The sequence below is a fragment of the Strix aluco genome, chromosome 1, assembly GCF_031877795.1.
Source record: "Strix aluco isolate bStrAlu1 chromosome 1, bStrAlu1.hap1, whole genome shotgun sequence".
Lineage (NCBI taxonomy): Eukaryota > Metazoa > Chordata > Aves > Strigiformes > Strigidae > Strix > Strix aluco.
In genome coordinates this window covers 24,437,373-24,459,228 of record NC_133931.1, presented here as the reverse complement: position 1 = coordinate 24,459,228, position 21,856 = coordinate 24,437,373, and the positions used below count along the sequence as shown (strand labels likewise).

The following is a 21,856-nucleotide window of genomic DNA, read 5'->3' as shown; positions in this document are numbered from 1 at the left end:
CTCAGGTGCGCAGCCCGCTGCTGCTCGCAGGGGCGGCCACCGCGTCCCACAGCTGCCAGCCTCGGGCTTCTCCCCGGGGAAACTCGGCCTCACGCCGGGCTCAGCAAGAGGAGGGAGATTTCCCCACAGCCGCCGCCAGCGTGGGCAGCCACGCTGCCATGGGTGACCACGTAACTAGACATTCTTCCACATGCCCCCGCCCAGAGCAGCAGCGCAGGGAGGTCAGGCGCCCCGCCCCAGGTGCAGGCTGGCAGGATTATTCCTCCCGAAATGGCCGGGCAAGGTTGCGTGGGGAGGTCGGGGGTTCCTAGCCGGCATCTGAGGGGACGGCGGGCAGCCTCACCTCGCTTTCCTCACACCGAATTGCCCCCTTCTTTCGTATTTTCAGGCCCCCCAGGGACACTGCGTGGGGGCAGCGTGGGTGGCCGCGGCAGGGCCCGCTCGTGCCGTGGAAGGCGGGGGGGGGGCAGCGGCACCACCCCGCACCCCTCTCCCCCGGCCGCTGCCCGGGCTCCCGCGGCGCCCGCCGGCAGGGTGAGGGGCCAGAGCGCCGAGGGGGTTTGTGGCCGGGGTGGGCGTGTCCCCCCTCGGCGTCTCCCCCTCGGGAGAGGGTCCGCGGGTGCCCAGAGCCACGGCGGGCGTGGGTGGGCGTCCCCCCTCGGGAAGTTGCGCCGCTCGGAGCCGGCGTGAGGCAGGATCGCGGGGGGGGAGGAAACCCGAGTTTGCGGCGCCGCTGCCGTCCCCGCGCGGCGCCGGTGCGCGGGGGCAGGAGCGAGAGCGAGCGAGCGGAGGCACCGCCGGCACACCGGCTCCGCCGGGCCGCCCCTCCTCAGCCGGGCAGCGCGGCCGCCAGCCCCCCCCGCCGGCCGCCCACCCGCCCGCCCCGGCTCCGCGCCGCCGTCCGGCGACCGCAGCCCCGATCGGGCCGGCGGGGTCGGGTCGGGGGGAAGGTGGGAGCGGCGGGGGCGGGCGGCAGCCGCGGGGGGTCGTCGCCATGACGAGCGCGCGTGCCGCCGCCTCCCGCCGCTGAGGGGGGTGGCGCGCGGCCGCTGTCCCTTCAGCACCGCGCGGCCGGCGGGGCCGCCCTCCCCGCCACCGGCACCCACACCGGCACCCACAGCGGCACCGGCACCCCCACGGGCACCCCCACCGACACCGACACCCCCACGGGCACCGGCACCCCCACCGACACCAGCACCCCTACCGGCAGCGGCAGCGAGGCGAGCCCTGGCGGCCCCCGCGGGCGGCGGCGATGGCGGGCCGGGGCCGGGGGCAGCAGGGCGCGCCGGCGGGGGGCCGCGGCCGCTGAGAGCAGGTAGGGGCGGGCGCAGCGGGGCGCGGAGCGGAGCGGGGCGGCTCCCCCGCGGCGGGGGCTCGAGCGGGGCGCTGGGCGGTGGCGCCCCCGGGGCAGAGCGGAGCCCCGGGCGGGGGCGGCGGCGCAGGGCGCCGGCCCCTGAGGCGCGGCCGGGCGAGCGGCGCGGGGGAGAGCGGGAACCCGGGCGGCGGCAGCCGGGGGTGTCCTCGTCTGGCGGGGCCGGGGGGCGGCGGGAGGGAGGGAGGGAAAGGTCCGCGCGGACCCGGTCGCAGAAAGGCCGTGAGTAATGGAGGGGGGCGGGGGGGGGGGTCGGAGGAGCGACAGCCGCAGCCCAGGTGAAGGGTACGGGGAGGGACAGGAGCCTGCGGCCGGAACAAAGGAGCCGCCCTCAGTGTCTTCAGCGGGAGGTGACAGAAAGAAAGAGGCAAAAAGGGGGAAACGGGAAAAGGGAGAAAAGGGGGAAAAGAGGGAAGAGAGAAAGAAGGAAAGGAAAGGAAAGGAAAGGAAAGGAAAGGAAAGGAAAGGAAAGGAAAGGAAAGGAAAGGAAAGGAAAGGAAAGGAAAGGAAAGGAAAGGAAAGGAAAGGAAAGGAAAGGAAAGGAAAGGAAAGGAAAGGAAAGGAAAGGAAAGGAAAGGAAAGGAAAGGAAAGGAAGAAAGGAAGAAAGGAAGGAAGAAAGAAAGAAAGAAAGAAAGAAAGAAAGAAAGAAAGAAAGAAAGAAAGAAAGAAAGAAAGAAAGAAAAGAAAGCAAGCATCAATAGGTGAACATGCTGTACATTTGCTCATTCTGCCGATTTTCTGTGCAATTGCATCCTAGGTTTTCATTCCCAATACACCTTTGGAAGGAGCTCACTATGACAGGGCAGAGCCTGAAGGCTTTATCTGAAGCAAATTTTGAAGACAATGAGATCAGCATCAACGTTGGAGGCTTTAAGAAAAAGATGAGATCCAACACATTATTAAGGTTCCCTGAGACCAGGCTGGGCAAACTGCTGAGCTGCCACTCAAAGGAGTCAATACTGGAGCTCTGCGACGACTATGATGACACCAAGAATGAATTTTATTTTGACAGGAACCCCGAGCTCTTTCCTTATGTGCTACATTTTTATAACACCGGCAAGCTCCATGTGATGGGCGAACTCTGCGTGTTTTCTTTCAGCCAAGAGATTGAATACTGGGGAATCAATGAATTCTTTATAGACTCCTGCTGCAGTTACAGCTACCATGGGAGGAAAATGGAGCCAGACCAAGAGAAATGGGAGGAACAAAGTGACCAGGAAAGTACCACATCTTCATTTGATGAGATTTTGGCATTCTACAATGATGCCTCTAAATTTGACAAACAGCCCTTTGGAAACATCAGGAGGCAGCTCTGGCTCGCTTTGGATAATCCTGGGTACTCAGTCTTAAGCCGAATCTTCAGTGTCCTTTCAATAGTAGTGGTGCTGGGCTCCATCGTGACTATGTGCCTGAACAGCCTCCCGGACTTTCAGATTGTTGACAGCAACGGGAACCCCGAGGAAGACCCTCGCTTTGAAATCGTGGAACATTTTGGTATTGCATGGTTCACTTTTGAACTGGTGGCGAGATTTGCAGTAGCTCCTGACTTTTTAAAATTTTTCAAGCATGCCCTGAATTTAATTGACCTAATGTCTATCCTTCCATTTTATATTACCTTAATTGTCAACTTGGTGGTGGAAAGCAGTCCGACTTTAGCAAATTTAGGCAGGGTTGCACAAGTGCTGAGACTCATGAGGATCTTTCGCATCTTAAAGCTTGCTAGACACTCCACAGGTCTCAGGTCTCTTGGAGCCACCCTGAAGTATAGCTACAGAGAGGTGGGGCTTCTTTTACTTTACCTCTCTGTTGGCATCTCCATTTTCTCAGTAGTGGCTTACACCATTGAGAAAGAAGAGAATGAGGGGTTAGCCACCATCCCTGCTTGTTGGTGGTGGGCTACCGTTAGCATGACCACAGTTGGCTACGGGGATGTTGTGCCAGGGAGCACTGCTGGCAAGTTGACGGCATCTGCATGCATCCTAGCTGGTATCCTAGTGGTAGTGCTTCCCATTACACTGATCTTCAACAAATTCTCCCACTTTTATAGGCGTCAGAAGCAGTTAGAGAGTGCCATGAGAAGCTGTGATTTTGGTGATGGCATGAAAGAAGTTCCGTCAGTCAACTTAAGGGACTACTATGCTTATAAAGTTAAATCCCTAATGGCCAGTCTTACCAATATGAGCAGGAGCACCCCCAGTGAGCTGAGCCTGAATGATTCACTGCATTAGTGTACAAGTTTGACAGCAGTTTGCATGAGAGATATCAAGAGCTATGATTATAAATGTTTTCCTATTTGTCTTCTTTTTTCCTAGAGAATAGTGTTGCTGACACTGCACTAACTTTGCACTTGAGATACTAAAGACATTTCTATTACAAGTTGACAGTTTGCACATTTTCATCCTGTTGCATCGGTACTAAATGCTGACTTTTCCATACAAATGTTACCACTTCCATTACATTAGTGCTAGTGGTATAGTGATGATCTGTTACTTTGTGCATTTCCTCATCTGAGCAGAGAAATGAACGTACCCAAGTGAAATAAAAATTCTCAGCTGTGACACGAGTAATGAAAAAAATCACCTATCACCTATACTGGTATCTGTACTAGAGTAGGACTTCCCGTGCATTTTACAACAGTTTAAAACAATCACCCGTGAATCACTGACATGGGAACACTCTTTCCCATATTTCTGACTGGTAATTCTGATCGTCACATGTCTGAAAACACCTCTGAGCTTCAGGTTTCAATGAAGTTTGTGTTAAAAACTGGGTGTTCTTGTTCTGAAATGTTACGTATGGTAATATTCTTCAGAAGCTCCTAAGCATAGACCTACCTCTGCTTCCAAGATTAGGTCAATACTGAGCCCTCTGAAAAAGCCCACCCCTCATTTTCAGATAACTACATATTCAAAGACTACATTTCCACAAGTGACTCTAGGTATGGAGGCCCATGAAGACATCTCAGGTTCCCATTCCAGAAGTGATCTGCACGCAGCTCGGTTCCAGTGAAGCTGAAGATATGTCATATTTCAGTCCGTCAAAATGATTCTGAGATCAGACACACAAAACTGTGGGTTTTCAACAATTAGAAGCTCCAATGAAAAACGCGGATTTGTTTAATGAAGCAAAATATCCCCACATGAACAGTACAGGCAGCATTTTAGGAACTGACATTCATATACTGCAAAAAGACTAATTATAAAGATGCCATATGTGATGCTGAGATATAAAATCTAATTTTATCAGGAAAGCTTGAAAGCAGGTGTTGATGGCAGACAATTCCATTAAGCTTTCTGCCAAGGAAACTCTAAGGAAAAAAAAAAAAAAAACCTATAAGTCACATTTTCCCTAAGAAAGGAACAAATAAAGAAAAAGAGCTTAATGCTGCACTCACTGTGGGCAGATCCTCCTACCTACTTCTGTGACGTAGTTGATTTAAATCCTTTCAAGGGCTGGCCTGTACTTTTTTTTTAAAAAAAAAAAATGTGAGAGAGCAGATCATCTGGGTTTTCAACAGTAATCATGAATCTGCACAAACTTATTTTTTCAGTGCTCAGTCTCTTACCTTACACAATTGTACAGAAATCAAATACTTGTAGCCAACAGGCAGAAGCCACTGTTTCCCTCTATACTTCTAGGGATCTGTGCTATAAAACAAACTACTGGCACTCAGTGGGCAGAACAGCATTTCTGTTCAGATCCTACTGCTTTTCCACCCCATTTATCACATATAATGTTCCAATTATTATTTTAATTTTTTTTTTGTTTTACTTGTGAAGACTAGAGAGGTTCAGAAAATAAATTCAAACTAGTTCGAAGAGTAATTAACATACTAAAGCTGAAATTGTCATGTTTGGAAGCCTGCTTGCATAGCACAAGGAGTGGCCTGACTAAAGCAAATATGGTGTGAATAGGTAATTCCCTTTTTTTAGGCTACTAGAGGTTGTTGTCTGATCTGGATCTTTTGTTGTTGTTGCTATATCAACTACACCTAAAACCAGAAAGCTGAGCACCCAGGATCAGATTCCTGTTTGCCCAGTGATCACAGAATACACAGCGTGAAATAATTTACCCGACACACACTATTTCCTTTGAACACCCTCACGTCAGTTAGTAGTTGATTTAGGCCATCAAGTGAGAGGGAGACGAGTCCTTTCTAACCTTACCAGATAAAATGCTTGGAGATTTCTACATAGCCTGCACAAGTTATAAAGTCAATAGGCAAGAAATTGCTTGCTGTCCCTGAAAACTGAAGAGCCATATACATGGCCCTGAAAGTAGACCTAGATACCCTGAATTAGGGGGCCAAACTTGAAACATTTTGCTAAGGTTTTCATTTCTGGAGGGCTGGTTCAAGTTCTCTGCTGGGTCACAGGCATAAATTCAATAGTCTTTTTCCTGGTTCATATTGCATGTGTGTAAACTATCATACACCTACAAACACCCACCCAAAACATGGCATAGCACTAGGTTGCCTGTTGGATTGAAATACGATGAAAGAAATAAGGGAAGGAAGAGGTGGGGTTGCACAGCGCATACACTCCAGTTGGGTTACATGCTGCAAGGGTGGCAAACTCTCCCACTGATGTCAAGGACATTGCAAGTTCTCACTAGGTCTGTTGGCTGGGAGCCTTCAGAGAATCCAGCTTCAAGCAGTGGTTTTGTCTCAGTTTCACAAGCAGTAGATTCACAGAGTTGAAAACCAATGACTTTCAGGGCAGTTACTTGAAGAGACCTGTAAACTTGCCAAAGAGTCACAAATTTCCTCAGCTGTTGCTAGTTTAGCATTGCAAAGGTTGGATCCAAAATTTGCAACACATCATTTCAATAACCTATAGCTTATCTTATGTTCTAGATTTATTATTATTCATAGGGCTGATGCTCTGTCATTTCTGCAAATATTGAATGGAACATGTCCAAATTGCATTTTACTAAAGAAAATGAAATACCCCAAGGAATTATGACTTTTATTGTACTGGCTGAAAGGAATTTTCATTATTGCTTTTTTATATAAGTGCTTTGGATCAAAGACACTAAATAAATAAAGTACTGAAATTTAATATGTTCTTATTATCATGACAATGACTTTACACAGTACATAGGAATTCCCTTCATAAACTTAACTAACTCCATGTTAAAAGTAGTCAGATTTTTGCTCCCCCCTCCTCCAGAAGAGCATTCCAGAGCTGTGCTGCTCTCCAAAGCTTGTGCAACTTTTAGCATCATTTTATTAATGGCTGCTTTATATCAGTTTGGTGTGGTTTTGTTTTTGTTTTTTTTTTTTTTTCTCATGCCACCACTGTTCTTTAGCTTAAATATTTCATTTTCCTCTTAGTGTTTGCATGCATGGTGTATTTATAGACAGCAACCATATGCCCTTACATGCCTATTTTCATGGGATTATACCTGCCAAGCTTCCTTTTAGCTTTCTTTTTGCAAGTTGTGTTCCCCTGACTATCCTAGGGGATGTAGCCTTTTTTTTCTGCATTACTTCTGCTTAGATTTAATCTGTTTGAGCTGACATTGTATGGTATTGTATTGCTTTGTACAGCAGTTTTAATATTTGCTTATGACTAACAGAATTTTTCACTGAGGAGGATAACAGTTGTTCTGATTTAAGTAATGTTGTCTTAGCTCCCACAAAATAACTAGGTAAGGAAGAATGAGGCACACCCTTCCTGCCATTTTATGAAGTAACCTCTATTCCAGGGCTCAAGCCAGTAAGTGCTGAGAATCCTCAGCTCTCATTAAATAAAAATTACAGAAAAATGTTTACACTTTGACGGAAAAATTCAATCTCTCCAAAGCCTCAGTGGGAAGAAGAGGTGGTGTACTTTTTGAGTAGTCAGTACTTTTGCCAGACTTCAATCACTGTTTTGTAAGAGCAGGGCATCTTCAATTCTATAAAACAGCGGGTCAGAAATGAAGGATGAGAGTACTAATGGGCCGCTTCCTCCAGTGTTTGAAACTTGAAAATTGTTGTGGTCAGAAATCTGCTTACTATGGATGTGCAGTTTAATGAAGAACATTGCACTTGGCATGTGCTCCTCCTGCCTTGTGACAGTCACCTTCCTGGCACCAGTGAAAACACTGCTCCTGCTCTCTTTCAGCCGAGAGCTTTGAATTGCTTAAATGAGAATTATGGTAACATTTCAAATGAAGCAACTTACTTTATTGCCAGGAATAAACCGTTAGAGAATCTTGATTTCTAGTACAAATCTAGGCTATTATGAGAGTCGGAGATGTCCTTGAGAAGCAATATGTTACATTATTTTCCTGAGATGTAAACTCTATATATAGACTGTGATTAAGCTTTTTATGTATGTTCAGATTTTGTATTATTGCCTGGTTTATTATTCACTTACTTTCATCAGTTGCTAATTCTCTCTTTCCCTGCAGACTACTTCATCCATTTTGAAAGCAGACTGTTTTTTCCTCACATATTATATATAGCATGAGCTATTTCACATTGCAAACTTAAAAACAAAGAACTTTGTGTTTAATTTTCCAACTTTAATACCTCCAGTATTTGTACTTTTTTGTACAGAACTTTATGAGACTGCAGGGAACTACTGTATCTGGTGCTCTTTGTGCTGCGTTTCTTGTCTCAGTAGTGTATAACACACTCAAGAACTCAGCTTTGTGCCACAAAATGGAAATTAAATGCATAAAAAAGTCTATTTCACCAGGGATTAAGAACTGATTTAAGTTGCAGGATATTCTGAGTATATATTATAACCAAAGAGAAGCCTGGATCTCATTGTGATGATAGGTTTCCTTTAAACATACACATCAGGCTAGATTTCTATTTTAAAAAATGCTCTTAATTGGTGGTTGTGGTGGGGAAGCCACATTTTTCAGTTGAGCAAATAGTGCAAGCTTCTTGTTCTCTACCTCACAGATTAGGGACTAAGCAACATACCAATAGCACTTATGGGTGCTAAATCAACTTGACATGACCTTTCATCTCTTCCAAAACAACCCCCATCCTTAGAGGCCCCAGCTGTGCACATACAAGCAGCAGAAAGCCCCTGGAGTAACTGTTCTTGCTGTGCTAGTTATCCATTTCCTCTCACAATACTCCTGACTTTAATCTACCTTTGATGGTACTTTCAAACAACATTCAACCCACAGTCACCACTCATACCCCTCAGTGAGGTGTTGTGTCAGAACTATTATTTTCTCATCATGTTATTCTTCTTTTTTTCCCCAGTTTATGCACCTGGCTTCCCATTAAGTTACACTAGAAATTAATTTGATCTGTAATTTATTTTCAAGTTGCCCACTATTTAGGCAGGGCTAGAAGAATATTCCCATCCAGTTTCTGAAGTATCTTTTACTGACTCTGTCTTTTCCCTTAAAAAAAAGGGGAAAAAAAAAGGATTATGCTTCTCACCTCAGAATAATTTACTGGGTTAACAATACAACAATGGGCAATACATTATTCAAAGAAACAGTTCTCTGCTTAGCTGATTCAGAGACAGCCATGATGTCTGTGCCTTCAGAGCAATAACTGAAATTGTTGAGAAACATCACCCTCATTAAAGACTGTGGATCTCTTCACCTCTCATATATATAAAATTATGGGTTGTCAATTGTAGGAGGCAACCTCAAACAGTCTAGAAAGTGTTTCCCAAGATAGCATGACACTGCTGGCAAAGGTCTGGCTCTGGTATTTATTTCTCCTGCTAGTACAGAGGATGGAGAATTGTCTCACAGGTGTTGAGACTCACACTGACCTCCTATTGGACACTGTAGAAATTTGTTTGTCTGACATCACCTCACCCTTTACACACAACCCTAAATCATGAAAGTCCTTACTTGGATAAATGCATGCATCTGGCTATAGGAGGCAGTGGCACAAATCCAACATTTCAGCTTCACAGAAGTGTAGAAGAAACATCAGCACCTCCCACTCTTTTTTTTCTTTCAGGGTACCAATGGGGTTTGGCTTCTCACTGATCCCTGTTCAGAAATAAACAGTTTTTCAGGGACTGGACAAAGTCTGCTATAAATCTGCCAATTTCTTCTACATATCTAAAGCAGCCCAAGACAGCTGCCCACTTTCAGATGCACAGTCCAACATCTGCTTGTTGTCACCACATGCGCAGGTGCTCTGTGTGGTGCACAAGCCTGTGTAGTTCTGAGCAGACTATGCCACTGATTATACTGTTGACCTTCAAAGAAAACTTTTAATCACATTTGGAAGATGAGTGGTTCTCAAACATCACAGTTTGCTTACCAGCAGCCACTGCTCTGCCCACCCGAAGTCCTGTACCTCCTGCTTCACCCTCTCTATCTGTTTGCTGTATCCTGACGTGGCTATTCTTGGAGCCCCCATGACATAGATGAGCGGATGGTCTGGTGGGGTCATAACACAGCAAAATGAGTGGTTGGAGTTCCTGACTTAGGAATGTCAATCCCACCAACTCTCAGTGAAAACTGTCCTTTTAAATTACTATGCTATTTCTGAAATTCATGTTCTGTGCCATTCTAGGAAATGTTCTGAACATCAACACCCTAGCATAGCCCCTTTAATGACCAGCCATTTCATTACCAAGTAAATTCTAATTTATTTCTATTGTACCAGTGCCTAGGCACTCCATATTGCGGGCTAGCACCACCGTATGTTAGGTTTTCCAAGTATCACAAAAGATAACATGTCAAAAATGTGGTTTACTTTTGGGAAAAATCTGTTCTCTGTGTTGTTTCTTTACTTTTTTCCATACCAAGGCACAGCTTCCTATTGTCGCTGCTAGTATGATCCTTTCTTAACATTTCAGTCCCTACCCCGAAAAGCCAAAGGAAGAAGCCCTGGATGTATTTTTCTCCAGTGAAGTGGCTCTCAGTATTCCCTGTGGGAGCACGCTCTAAAGAAGACAACTGAAACCTGGAAAGAGACTGGTGCTGCTTGCAAGCACCTGCAGGAAGTGTGGGTCATCCCCATCCAATTCCCTTTTGTGTCTCCCCCTCTCTTGCACGGTCAGGGGAGAGGCAAGGCTGGCCCCCACAACCGGCCGAAGTCAGGATGCGGCTCCTTCTCAGATCCTTTCATATTCAGCCTGGAAGATGAACTATCAGGTTTGACAGTTGGATTTCACATGGGACTTCTCAGCTGAGGTGCTGGAAATGCTTTATAAACATAGGGCAATTTTGCTTATGCTTTTGGTGGCAAAAATGCACTGACTCTTCCTTATACTTCTGTTAGCGAGGGCAGCCCCACTCCCGGTTCTCGTGTTCCCCAAGCACAATAAACTGAAACCATAGTGGAGCTCTCACCAGTGCTACCAGGGCAGTGCTGGAGAGCACATGGGACACCTCTTCGTGTGAGCTGTTCCACTGGCCCGTCCACCACCACACAAAAATGCACATGTTCTTCCTCACACTTGGCAGGAGCCTCAAAGCATTGACACCATTTAAGATGCCAGGAGATGGGAGCCGTGCTGGGAACAGGGGGTCGCAGGTGTTTCTAGGTGCATTTGATTTTCTTAAGAATCCCTTTAGATTCAGAGAGAGGTCTAGACATACCAAGAATATAGAAGAAAAAGGCTTTGTCAGACAATTAATGTTTCCTGAAACAAGATATTTGGCAGTTTTCTATCCTGAGAAAGCACAACTGAAAAAGCAGAATGCTTTGCTCCACCCTGCTAGAGAAGGTGAGAAAAAAGCCACGATGAATGAAAGATTAGTTTACTTGGGCTTTGTCTTGTTAGATAAAACATTAATCCTATACAGTCCAGAAAAGAATAAACCTGAATGGGAAACAAAGCTACAGCTGGAAGAGTGTTCAGATGCTTTCCCTGCAAAGTGCACAGGACAGCCGTGTCTTGCATGGTTTCATTTAGAGATCTGGACCAACCAAAGTTCAGATTCCCAAATTTTCAAGCACAACCAGAGGTGTCAGGCATACCCTGCCCTCACTCGGGTCAGCAACAGGGAGCTCTAAACACAAAGTTGGCAGCCTCATAGTATTTTGGGAAAGTAAGGCCATGCAGCTACTGTCGCTTGCTGTGATGAGGGGACACGGCCGCTGCCTGGGTCTGCAGCACGGTGCCCATCCAGCCCTGAGCAGCCTCGTTTCCACCAATCAGGACAGAAGCTGGAGGATGGCTCAGTAATCTCGTCTTAAGTATGACCAAATCATTGTTCCTCGTTTTAGAGTGAAGAGCTGAACTAAACACTTCAGCATCTGTCCACAAAATAAAATATTAGTCAAACACTTTGCGAATAAGACTTCCTCCTACTTTAGCTGCAAGATATGACCTAACTGTCGTGCTTTTTGTGGAGGCAGTAACTGAAGATAAGTGCTATGAAATGTATAAAAATTGTGTCAGTTGATGGGCTGAATAAATCAATGTTAACTACATTTAAAAGGCTTCAAACTTATACCCACTCTTGGAATAAATTTGCATTAATTGTTGGGATACTGTATTGCTGGTCCTATGATCATAGAAATCCTCAATTCCTTATTTATCCCAATAATTACATATTTGGGGGCTGTTTCAACATCTAGGTGTCAACAAGAGAGTTATAATTACACTAACTGGGAGATCTAGGCTTACTGAATCTAATACAACACTATTGCCATCGATTCCAGCCACATTACACTGTGGAATATAAATGGTCCCAAAAGCTGATGTATTTCTATAAAAGCTGAGCAATCAGCAGTAGATGCAATTAGCAGGATGTTGCTGAAAAAATACAACAGGTATATAGTCCGTCAACATTTTCTAGTGCATGCCCATAGTGGGTTACCAAGTTACTTCTGGCTGTTTTAGAGTTTCTAACAGGATGAGAGAGACTCTTGGAATGAGTCAGGGCAACATTTCAGCTGTATTTATTGAAATACTGAACAAGCACTTACTGCAGTAGAGAATTCTGTTCACTTTCAGGGGTAAATTGGGTTTGGATTAAGCATTTATATGCATCTATAAATCACAGTCACCTAATTATTTTCTGGATGGTCTCAAGAACTTTATTCTGTAAAGATCAACTAACATGAAAAACAAGCCAAAACTTTTCCTGGATTTCAGAAGACTCAGAAAAAGTTATTTTATTAATTGTATCTATAAGTACAGAGTTTGATTTGTTTCTCATTTTTTTGATACAAAACACTGAAAAATTCTAGTCTTCTTCCATAGTTTCAGCAGGGAAAATTGGTATATGACAAATAAATACAACTTATCTACAGACTGAAATAAGGTCTGCATTTTAAAAAGAATCTCATGCTTTTGGATATGGTTGCTAAGAAAAATGGTAACCCTACTTAATCCTTCTTCAAATAATCTCTGACCTCCATAATCTCTGGACTATGACACCTGTTTTCATGTGTGATGAGAGATCAAAAGGACACCTCTTGCTGTTAAGTCTGTATACCCCATTGTACTGTAATAAAAATGAAATATCAATTGATGCATCACACTAAAGGCTTAGTGTCAGATAAATCAAATCAAAAGCTTTTGGTCTCCCTCTTTGATGTATTGGCTGTGAGTTTTTCCTTAAGAGTAACCATGCAGGCTTTGGAAGCCCAGGAGGAGTGCAAAGCGGCAGAAAGATCTAAAGATGGGGAAAAGCAGTGTTATAAACATCTGAGGGCCACGGCCATCTCCTTGTGCATCGGTCCTTTCAGTCACACCAAGGGAATGAAAGGATGAATAGGAGGTAGAGGGGGTGTGCTTGCGTGTGTGTCTGCGCACACCTGTGTACAGAGAAAGAACGATTACACTGGTCAGCTCTAAATACTGTCCCTGAGGGGAGAAACAGGACTAGGAGGGCTATGTTCCTCTCAGAGTTGGCTAGGGAGAGATACTGTAATATAAAATATCTGTCCTCAGAAGAAATACCTGCAGGGAGAAGAGTCCGGGTCTTTAGTAAAGAACATACAGGTTAATTAATTTGACAGAGAAAAATATATCCAGATACATTACCATGTGGCCATTTATATTTACAAATCTGATTTCTGAAGTTATGACACCTAAAAAAAAAAATTTTGAAGGCCGCTGGGGTTTGCAGTGCACAAATAAATACCATTACTGTTTTCTCCCATTGTGACAAACAGAAAACCAGCATTTGGGCCCAGAATCAGATTAGTTTAATTCTTTCCAATGCTTTCCTGCTGCCTGACTCCAGGCAGCCCCTTGCTTACTGTCCAGTTTGTCCCCTCTGAAATTTCTGTGGCCTCTAGAAAGGCCTGTTTGCACTGGAGAAGTACCAGCACCAGGCAAGGACCCTGACTGTTTGCCTGCAGCACGTGAAAACTTCCTGCTCCCACCATGACTTCTAGCAAAGCTAAACCCAGTGCCTACAGCAAGAACTTGGGAGGCCAAGGGATAGTGCTACTGGACTAAGAAACATGCTGGCGTAGGGCACAGAGCGATCGTTGGCTGATGCCGTTACAGACTCTTCCACTGCACTGAGATAATTTCCTAAGGGCCACTAAACATTTTTTGTACATTGGTATAAAAACAGACACAAGGAACTCCCTCATTGGTATAAAAACAGACACAAGGAACTTTTTCCTTTCCAAGGGTTAAATGCGATTTTGAGATACCTTGGTGTGGGCATGCGGGCGTCTGCACTGGGGGCCATGGCCATGCTGCAGTTCTGCCAACAAAGGAAAGTTGCATCAAAAGCCATTTGCCACCATGGCAAGGCCTTGGCCCTGAGACAAGGAGTTGGCTCCTGCAAAGCAGGCATTGGTTTGAGCACACTGCTACCCGGGTGCTGATCAACAGCTTCCAGATTCATGCTAAGGCTTTGGGCGGCAAAGCGGTAGCTGCTGCTTTGTGTTTCTTCCTCACACTTTGCAGGAGCCTCAGTGTCTCCACTGCAGCGTGGGAGGGATGGGAGGAGGAGAGTAGGAGGGGGACCGTGGTTCCCAGCAGGGCACACCACTTACATGACATCTTGAGTAGGTGCACAGCTCACTCAGGCCTCCCGTCAAAACCACCTCCACCCATGTCTGCCCAGGGTTAGAGCATGGAAAGTCTCTCCATGCAGAGACAAATACCATCTGCAGTCAAAACCCTCCATGGCCCCAGAAAGGCATTGGGGAGGAAAGGAGGAGAAAACACCACCCTTTCAGTGAGTTAGGGTTTTTTTTTTTTCCAGGTTTATTTACTTGGCACTGTCATGGCATGTTTCCAATTATAACATTTCAAAAAATTAAAACTAACTTTAAAAGTGGCAACTGAATAAATAAAGCAGAAACATAAAAGACAATAAACATGAATGGAAGAAAATCAGATGTGAAACAGCAACATAGAACAGTAAGTTACACAGATGACTACCTGATTTGCTTTTGTCAGCCAGCCAGCATTTTTTTTCCTTACACCCATAGTAGCCTCATAAGCAAACTGGCCAGGGGCAAATGCCATATGCTTTTTCTTTTCTCCCCGAAGAAAAAAATGTTTAATGCTTTCTTTCTTCCTGTTTCTGTGACAAATATAGCTCTTTTCTAACCCAGAAGACTCTCCAAGGCCTAGTGAAACTAAGCATGAATCTATCCCGAGGAATTTGTGAAGCAAAGAATGGGAAAAAGTACCTCATATCTAGTCTGTCTGGGACTAACAAATATTCTGAAAGATTTGGTTAGACTCTAACATCCCATATTGTCAAATGAAGGGAAAACAAGACAGCTGAGACTTTACTTCAGTGATCTCTGAACAGGAGAGAATAAAAGCTGTTGCTAACATTTGCATTTGTGCACAACGTCCCAAGAACACTTGGTTCAGGGGATGCTCTTAAACGTAATGCCCACATACATCTTCCTGAGCAGGGGGAAGAGAAAAAGCATAATATGGGGAATTTTCAAATATTCTTTAAAAACCCTAAAAAATTAAAACAAAAGAAAACAAAAAAAAGGACAAGGGCACACCGTGTAAATGGTAGTCCCCCTTCCATCATGAATACACCAAACAGAGAGGAGAAACACATTTTGTGAAAAGGTTATTTTAAAACAAACTTAACAGGGCAAGTCCCCAAGCGCAACTTAATAATTTTACACTGAATCATCAATGTAATTTTGGCTTTCCCCCAAAAGATTAAGCCATTACTTCACCTGGCACAACACAATGGTGAGAAACACCACACACTGCCCAGCCTTTCACTGGCAGTAGTGGGCATAACACTGCTGCACCACAGCCTGGTACAGAACTGGCCCAAAGCCGGTTTCCCAGCCAGCTGTATGACATGACAGAACGTCCATCACCGCCCTTGGAAGTACAGAAGGTAATGCCACAGTAAGCTGGAGCCCTTAATGTTTATGAATGCAAAGAAATAAAGACTTCCTAACATCGTCAGTCTTTTTAATGAATTTTATAACCATGTATACACTTAAAAAGAAAATGTAACCCTCATCATATCCCATCAATAAACCAGCGTGCACACGAAGTGATTACAGAAGTGGCACAGTATACACTCTGCCTGGAAGCACCAGTGCCTATTAATGGTGACTAAGGCTCTTCTCACATACTTGTGCACGGATTCACTCACGACGAGCCGTATTTATATTTGGAAGTTCAACACACCGGATGGAGAAGCAGCCTGAGCCACTGTGCACTCTCACCTGAGTATACTTGGGCAGATACAGGCAAGCTATTATTTATTGTAATAATTATAATATCCAGTAATTGTCTGATTAATTCAGATTAGCAGTAGAATTTCATCACTTCAAACACACCATGGCTCACTAAGGAGTTTTGTTCAGGAGTCCCTTTTACTGAAGTGTCTTTGTGGGCAAATTCTTAGAGAATACTTTTTAAAAATCAGAAAAGAAATGGGTGATGGCATCAAATCTGAGATATTAAATGTATTCACTTCTCCTAATTAGGTCCATTCACTACCTGTTGTTCTCACTAAACTAGAAAAATCAAAGGAGCACCTAAAGCTGCTGATGTCCACCAGTATCTCCAAGTAAAGGATGTCTGTGAAGACTTCCAGTGTATTGGGGTGGTGCTCAGTGCTCTCAGCATTAGGCCTTTAGCAATCTCAGATTGCCAAGAGAGAGACTTCCACAAAGGATTGAGGCCTTCTGTCCTTAGACTGGGCTGATACTCTTCCATTGAGATCCTCAGACTTCTAGAGCTTGCAGCAATGTTTTGAGCTGGAAAGATCCTTTCCAGTGCTGACTTTGAGAGATGTGGTTTTCTGCACTCACAGCTGGGCTCACAGCATTACAGAAAGGAAATAAAAGCATGAGAGATGACTATGGAAATGAACATTAATGGTTATATTAACATAATTTAGCTTCAGTTAGAATGAACAACAAGACGACAATTATACATGAAAAATTAGCTTTTATTACAAATGTTTAGTAATAAGTAATGATTTTTCAAAATTTTTTTTTACTTGCTAAACCTAAACATACAAAGTCAGAAGCAAACAAGAAATTACTTGGTTAAAATCTTACTGAAGGTTAACTTGTCAGTAGTTCTATCAGATTTCCCGCAAGGCTTGCTTTTAAAATGTCTTATTTATCGTACTATCAGCTTTCCTTTACAGAGATGCTCATCCTCCAGTAGAAATGTGTAGTCATCAACATGGATTATTTGATTCATTTATATAAACAGAAGAAAGAAAAAATAAGTTGTATCCATCTCTCAGTATAAAGCCTATTTCTATGTGTTACACTTGCACATAATTTAGAGCCCAATACACTGGCTTCTGAAGCCAAAGACAACTCTTACACTGACTGCACCACATCACTAGTTTTATATTAGTTGGTGAAAGTATTCTTTGGTCACAAACGTCTTATATCTACCCAGTTTACAGTATATCAGAAGCTATTTTTCACCCATTTTTAAGTGGCTTGTTTACTTTTTTATTTTACTCCATGGCTTTCAGACTTTTCTGCTGCATGTATAATCCATACCTGTGTGCATACATGTGCACAAAATTTATTCAAGTTGTTTTTATACAGACAGATCAGGAGTGAAGAAAGGATGTCCTTTATCTTCTGATACCTTTCACAGGTCAGAGTGCAACAGCTCTAGTCTAAAACAGCCCTTTACTGGAGTCCCTCTGGATAGGCAATTCATCCTTAGTGCACTGCATTACTAAAGTTTTCAGAACACATAAAATATGAAAATTGTGATCATTTTATTACATGGGCTATTACACTGTAAAGCCACATTATTCAAAATCAAAGGCTTCTTTTTGGTGGGAAAAATTTAAGAGAGTAAGGGAAAAGAAAGCTGCTAATGATGCAAGCAAGAGTGTCTGGACAATGACACTTTGCTTAAAAGGCACACCAAGAAAAGGCAAGCTAGGCTCCTCTCCTGATGGTTTAAATCTGGTTTATATTTTTTCTTATATATATAGATATGCCTATATATGTGTGTATACCTACACGAGTACATGTACACACACACACGCACACACACCCCCCTTTGAGTTTTTGAGAATGAAGTTCAAGAATTAGAAATTCATTTTAAATAAATAAGAACTGTACTAATAGGGAGAGGTTGGTGCTGTTATTTTTGCTGCATTATGATTATAATCTAATGACACAGTGATATGATTATACCATTTTTTACTTTACATCATTTCACTTTATAAATGTGAGGCATAAGACTACCAGGTACATTTTATCTTGCCTAAAGTAATTTTTATGGATCTTCTGTGTTCTTCTTTTTCATAAGGGATAGTCATTACTTTAAGAAATATGAAGAGAATTGAGGGTAAGGATGTTCTAACAATCACAGGTAAAATTTATTTGACTCTAGGGCTTACATGTTAGAGCGTAGTGTGCACAGAAACACACACACAGAATGACAATGACAACAGTGGCTGTATACAGCTCAAACCCAAGTTCTGGTCCCAGCATGGCAGTCATATGCTGATCTTGTAAAAACTTCTGTTTCTCTTTTGCATAAGCTTTATGATATAATGCACCATTTCCAAAATCTGCACTGTTCCATCTACATGGTCCACACATGATGACAGTAAATATTAAGAGGTATGAGATGATTACTAACTTCCAGAAAACATTTAACAGAGGATGCCCATACAGTAGTCACCATTAAGAGTTTAACAGCTGAAGGTTGAATGTAAAGATCTTTTCAGCTGTATTGTTTAAAGAAGTATGACTATCACAGTAAAGTTATTTACACAAAAGGCAACAATAGTAAATATATCAATAGAGCACACAGTAGATTGTTCAGAAAGTGGATCACATTTTCTGCTAAGTCTGAAATATTTCTTGCAATGTTGTAAATTCTACCTACTAGATATCTCACAATATAAACCAGACAGAAGAACTTGTAAAAAGGTATTAAGAGCTTAGTCCTGCATTTGTGATTCCCCAAAGCCTACCACAGAAGACTACAGGAATTTTGAATGTTTAGCAATTGCAGGACAAAACCCTCAGAGGACTGCAAAACACTGCTTCTTTTCAGTACTTATTATATATAAGTATTCAATTTTTTTTTCTTTGGCTTTTAAATTACTATCCCTTTGTATCTAAAATGTGAAACTAAACGAAACCCAAACCACTAATAACTCCCCTTTCCCCTCAACACAGTGATAAAAAATTAAATGAATGAAAAACATATCCAGAAAGTGTAGCTGTTACTTCATTATAAAACTACGGTGCAAAATAGAGGTTTATACTGGTCAGAATTGCAATAGCAATTGGAGATTTACACTGAAGGAGTGACTGCAAGTACTGCTTCTCCTGAATAACAGGAAAATCAAAACTGATTAGGCACTTGTTTTCTTGTTTAATGAGAGATCATTCAGTGTGCGTAAAAATGACAGAAATACTCTCTAAAAGAATGCTCTGTAGCGTAACAACTGTATCGCTCAACTACAGCCACAGTCCCTGATTCAGGAGAGCAGAAAAACATGTGCCTATTACTGATTTTATGCTTAAATCCTACTGATATGAATGGGTGGGATACATATTCAAGTGCTGTCCTGAATTGGGATGCTTGCTGAAATTGGAGTTTTAAAAGATAATACAGTGGTGAGCTTCTTATACTACAATACCAATTTTATCTAATCTGGCTCGGCTCACCACAATATTATCCTAATACTTCCTAATAGAAAAGAAAACAAGCATAAAATAAATAGGATAACCAAAGATTACACAATAAATATGCTACTAAGTGGGAGGAAAATATATTGCAACATAAGGCTCTGTAGTGTTGCACAATCAAGAAATCGTTCCAGGTGCTCCAAAACACAACTCCTAATGTACAACACCAAGTTACCACTATACACCTGAAAAAGATTGGGAAGAAACAGATTAAACTTTTATTACATTAAACATCTGAAAATATAAACAAGTGGCAATGTGTTTCGCTGCCTTTGCAGAACACCATATGTATGTTCTTTCACTGCTCCAATTGTCATTGGTTGTGAAGGAAAATTCAAAAGTTTGGGTTTTTGAAAACTCTCATAATCTAATTCCTTCAGACTTACAAAGTTACCAGTGTCCACACTGACTCATAGTATTATCTCTGAAAGTAAAACAAACTCAGAAATTTTGTTGCCTCCGTTTCTTTGCATCCATTGCATCTAGGATAGGTTGCCTCTTTGCAGTGTACCTCTGACGAAGCTCCTCAATTTCTCGTTCCATCATAGGGTCCAAAGCCTTTAATCGCATCTGCAATTCTTCTAAACTCAGATTCTTTAACTGTAAAACAACCAACCAAACAAAACAGAACCACAAAAAAGATTAAAAACTGTCTACAACAACAATGAAAGCCATCACCTTTCATAACCTTTTAATTTACAGTTGCAGTATTTTTACACACTTTGAGTGTATGTATACACATATTTAACTGTTTATATAACCAAAAGCCTGAGCATGCTCTGCAGTAAATAATTTAACAACATATGAAAACAGGAACACACACAGTACATTTAATTAACAAACAAAAAAAAAAAAATCACTTTGCATACCTTGCAAACAGATTGCAAATAAATATAGGGCTGGAGTTTAACTCATTAGGCTGAAAAAAAAGCACGCCACAGTATACACAATTATATTTATGTATATAAATTATATTGCTTAATCAAATACTTCTTACTGAACTTCAGTCTCTTATAGAAGCCTGAAAAATAGACAGCTGCTGTAAAGTAACAGTCTGACAGATATTTAGAGGTACCTTCTGGTAAGAATGACAAGGCACCTGTCTTTCCCCAACAGACTGCTGCCAGAACTAGTCAAAGCAAATTGCTAACAGAGTGTTTAAATAATACATGAAATAATTTCCTGAGTTCATGGGAGGGAGTTACTTTTGACCAAGATCTTTTCTTTCTAAAAATATTTTCTCACAATGTTAAACAGGTCATTACATTTCATTCATTAAAAATGACGGGTCATGTAACAAGTACATCACTTCGCTGGCTTGCTGGCTGCTACAAATAAAGGCTGGAGTCTTGTCAGGTACTGGGGCACATCAGGCACTACTGCCCCACCTGCTCTTGCAGGGAAGGATCTACATTTGAAATACGTTCCTTTGCCTGGCCTATGTATTTCTTTCCTGATGAAGTCTAGTGCCTCTCTGCATTTCTCTTTTGTCAGAATTGCCTATGTGCCAATTAATCTTCACCAACTGTGAAAAATATCCACAAGTTCCAAATAGCACAAATAATTTCACCCTAGGAAAGGGATAATCTATATTTTGTTTGCAAATATTCTGACACTGCAACAAGCACACCACCTAACTCAGGGGGGAAAAAAAAAAAAGAAAACATTTTCTGAATCAACCTACTAATGAGTCAATACTTTGTTCATGAATCTAGGGCAGTCTTCCATCAACAGTCTGATCTGTTTTCCCTAGGGAATTAAATACTACTTTTGATCTTTATTTTTATCAGCATCTGAGGCATATAAATTAGCAACACATATTGCTACATACAGTCCAAACCCCAGCATTATGACTTCTACTAATAGACTACATTGTAGACAGTAAATAACTTAAAGTCATAATAAAGAGGGAGTGCAAATCAGAAATTCATAGAAGAGCATATGGAAAAAGATGCACATTTTCATGCTACAACATTTTAACTGTAAGATTCCTAATAGAGATAACAATTAAACTCCAGATGTCAAAATATCTTCCAGGACCAAAAATCCTTAGACCTGTATGAGTTCCAGAGACCTCAGATGTGCTCAGCAGCAATGTCTGTCTCTCCCAAGGACAAATGACACCTTTTGTTTCTTAGGAGGGAAAGAGTTGCTTCCCAAGCAATTATCATCTAGTTTACTGTATTTCTCCCATCTGATATATGCAAGAAAGGATGGGGGAATCATACCTGGGCTGCATCAAAGAAGTGTGCTCCTCCCCCTCTATTCCGCTCTCATGAGACCCCACCTAAAGTACTGTGTCCAGCTCTGGGGTCTCCAACATCAGAAGGACATGGACCTGCTCGAGTGGGTCCACAGGAGGCCACAAAAATGATCAGGGGGTTGGAGCACCTCCCCTGTGAGGACAGGCTGAGAGAGTTGGGGTTGTTCAGCCTGAAGAAGAAAA

At 42.8% G+C, this 21,856-nt stretch overlaps 2 protein-coding genes across 5 annotated transcripts in view; one reads left to right on the top strand and one right to left on the bottom strand.

The window, feature by feature from the left end:
* STK3 (serine/threonine kinase 3) overlaps positions 1-21,856 on the bottom strand; it is a 170,734-nt gene that overhangs the window by 14,786 nt on the left and 134,092 nt on the right. The window contains exons 11-12 of one of the 4 annotated variants that reach the window (XM_074815195.1): positions 19,922-20,010; positions 16,650-19,595 (exon numbers count right to left, since the gene is read on the bottom strand). In XM_074815195.1, coding sequence (XP_074671296.1) covers positions 19,412-19,595; positions 19,922-20,010 — 273 coding nt within the window. In that variant the 3' untranslated portion in view covers positions 16,650-19,411. Of the gene's footprint in view, positions 1-16,649; positions 20,011-21,856 lie in introns of those variants that run through there. The other 3 variants (XM_074815135.1, XM_074815127.1, XR_012621986.1) reach the window with 3 other exon arrangements.
* On the top strand, positions 1,272-3,931 carry KCNS2 (potassium voltage-gated channel modifier subfamily S member 2). Its single transcript, XM_074815003.1, has 2 exons — positions 1,272-1,315; positions 2,131-3,931. Exon 2 carries the CDS (start codon positions 2,168-2,170, stop codon positions 3,599-3,601), a length of 1,434 nt encoding a protein of 477 aa, XP_074671104.1. The 5' UTR covers positions 1,272-1,315; positions 2,131-2,167; the 3' UTR covers positions 3,602-3,931.

What these genes read in the sequence shown, in the direction of transcription:
- KCNS2 (XM_074815003.1), top strand. Translation starts at nt 2,168, where the DNA reads ATGACAGGGCAGAGCCTGAAGGCTTTATCTGAAGCAAATTTTGAAGAC.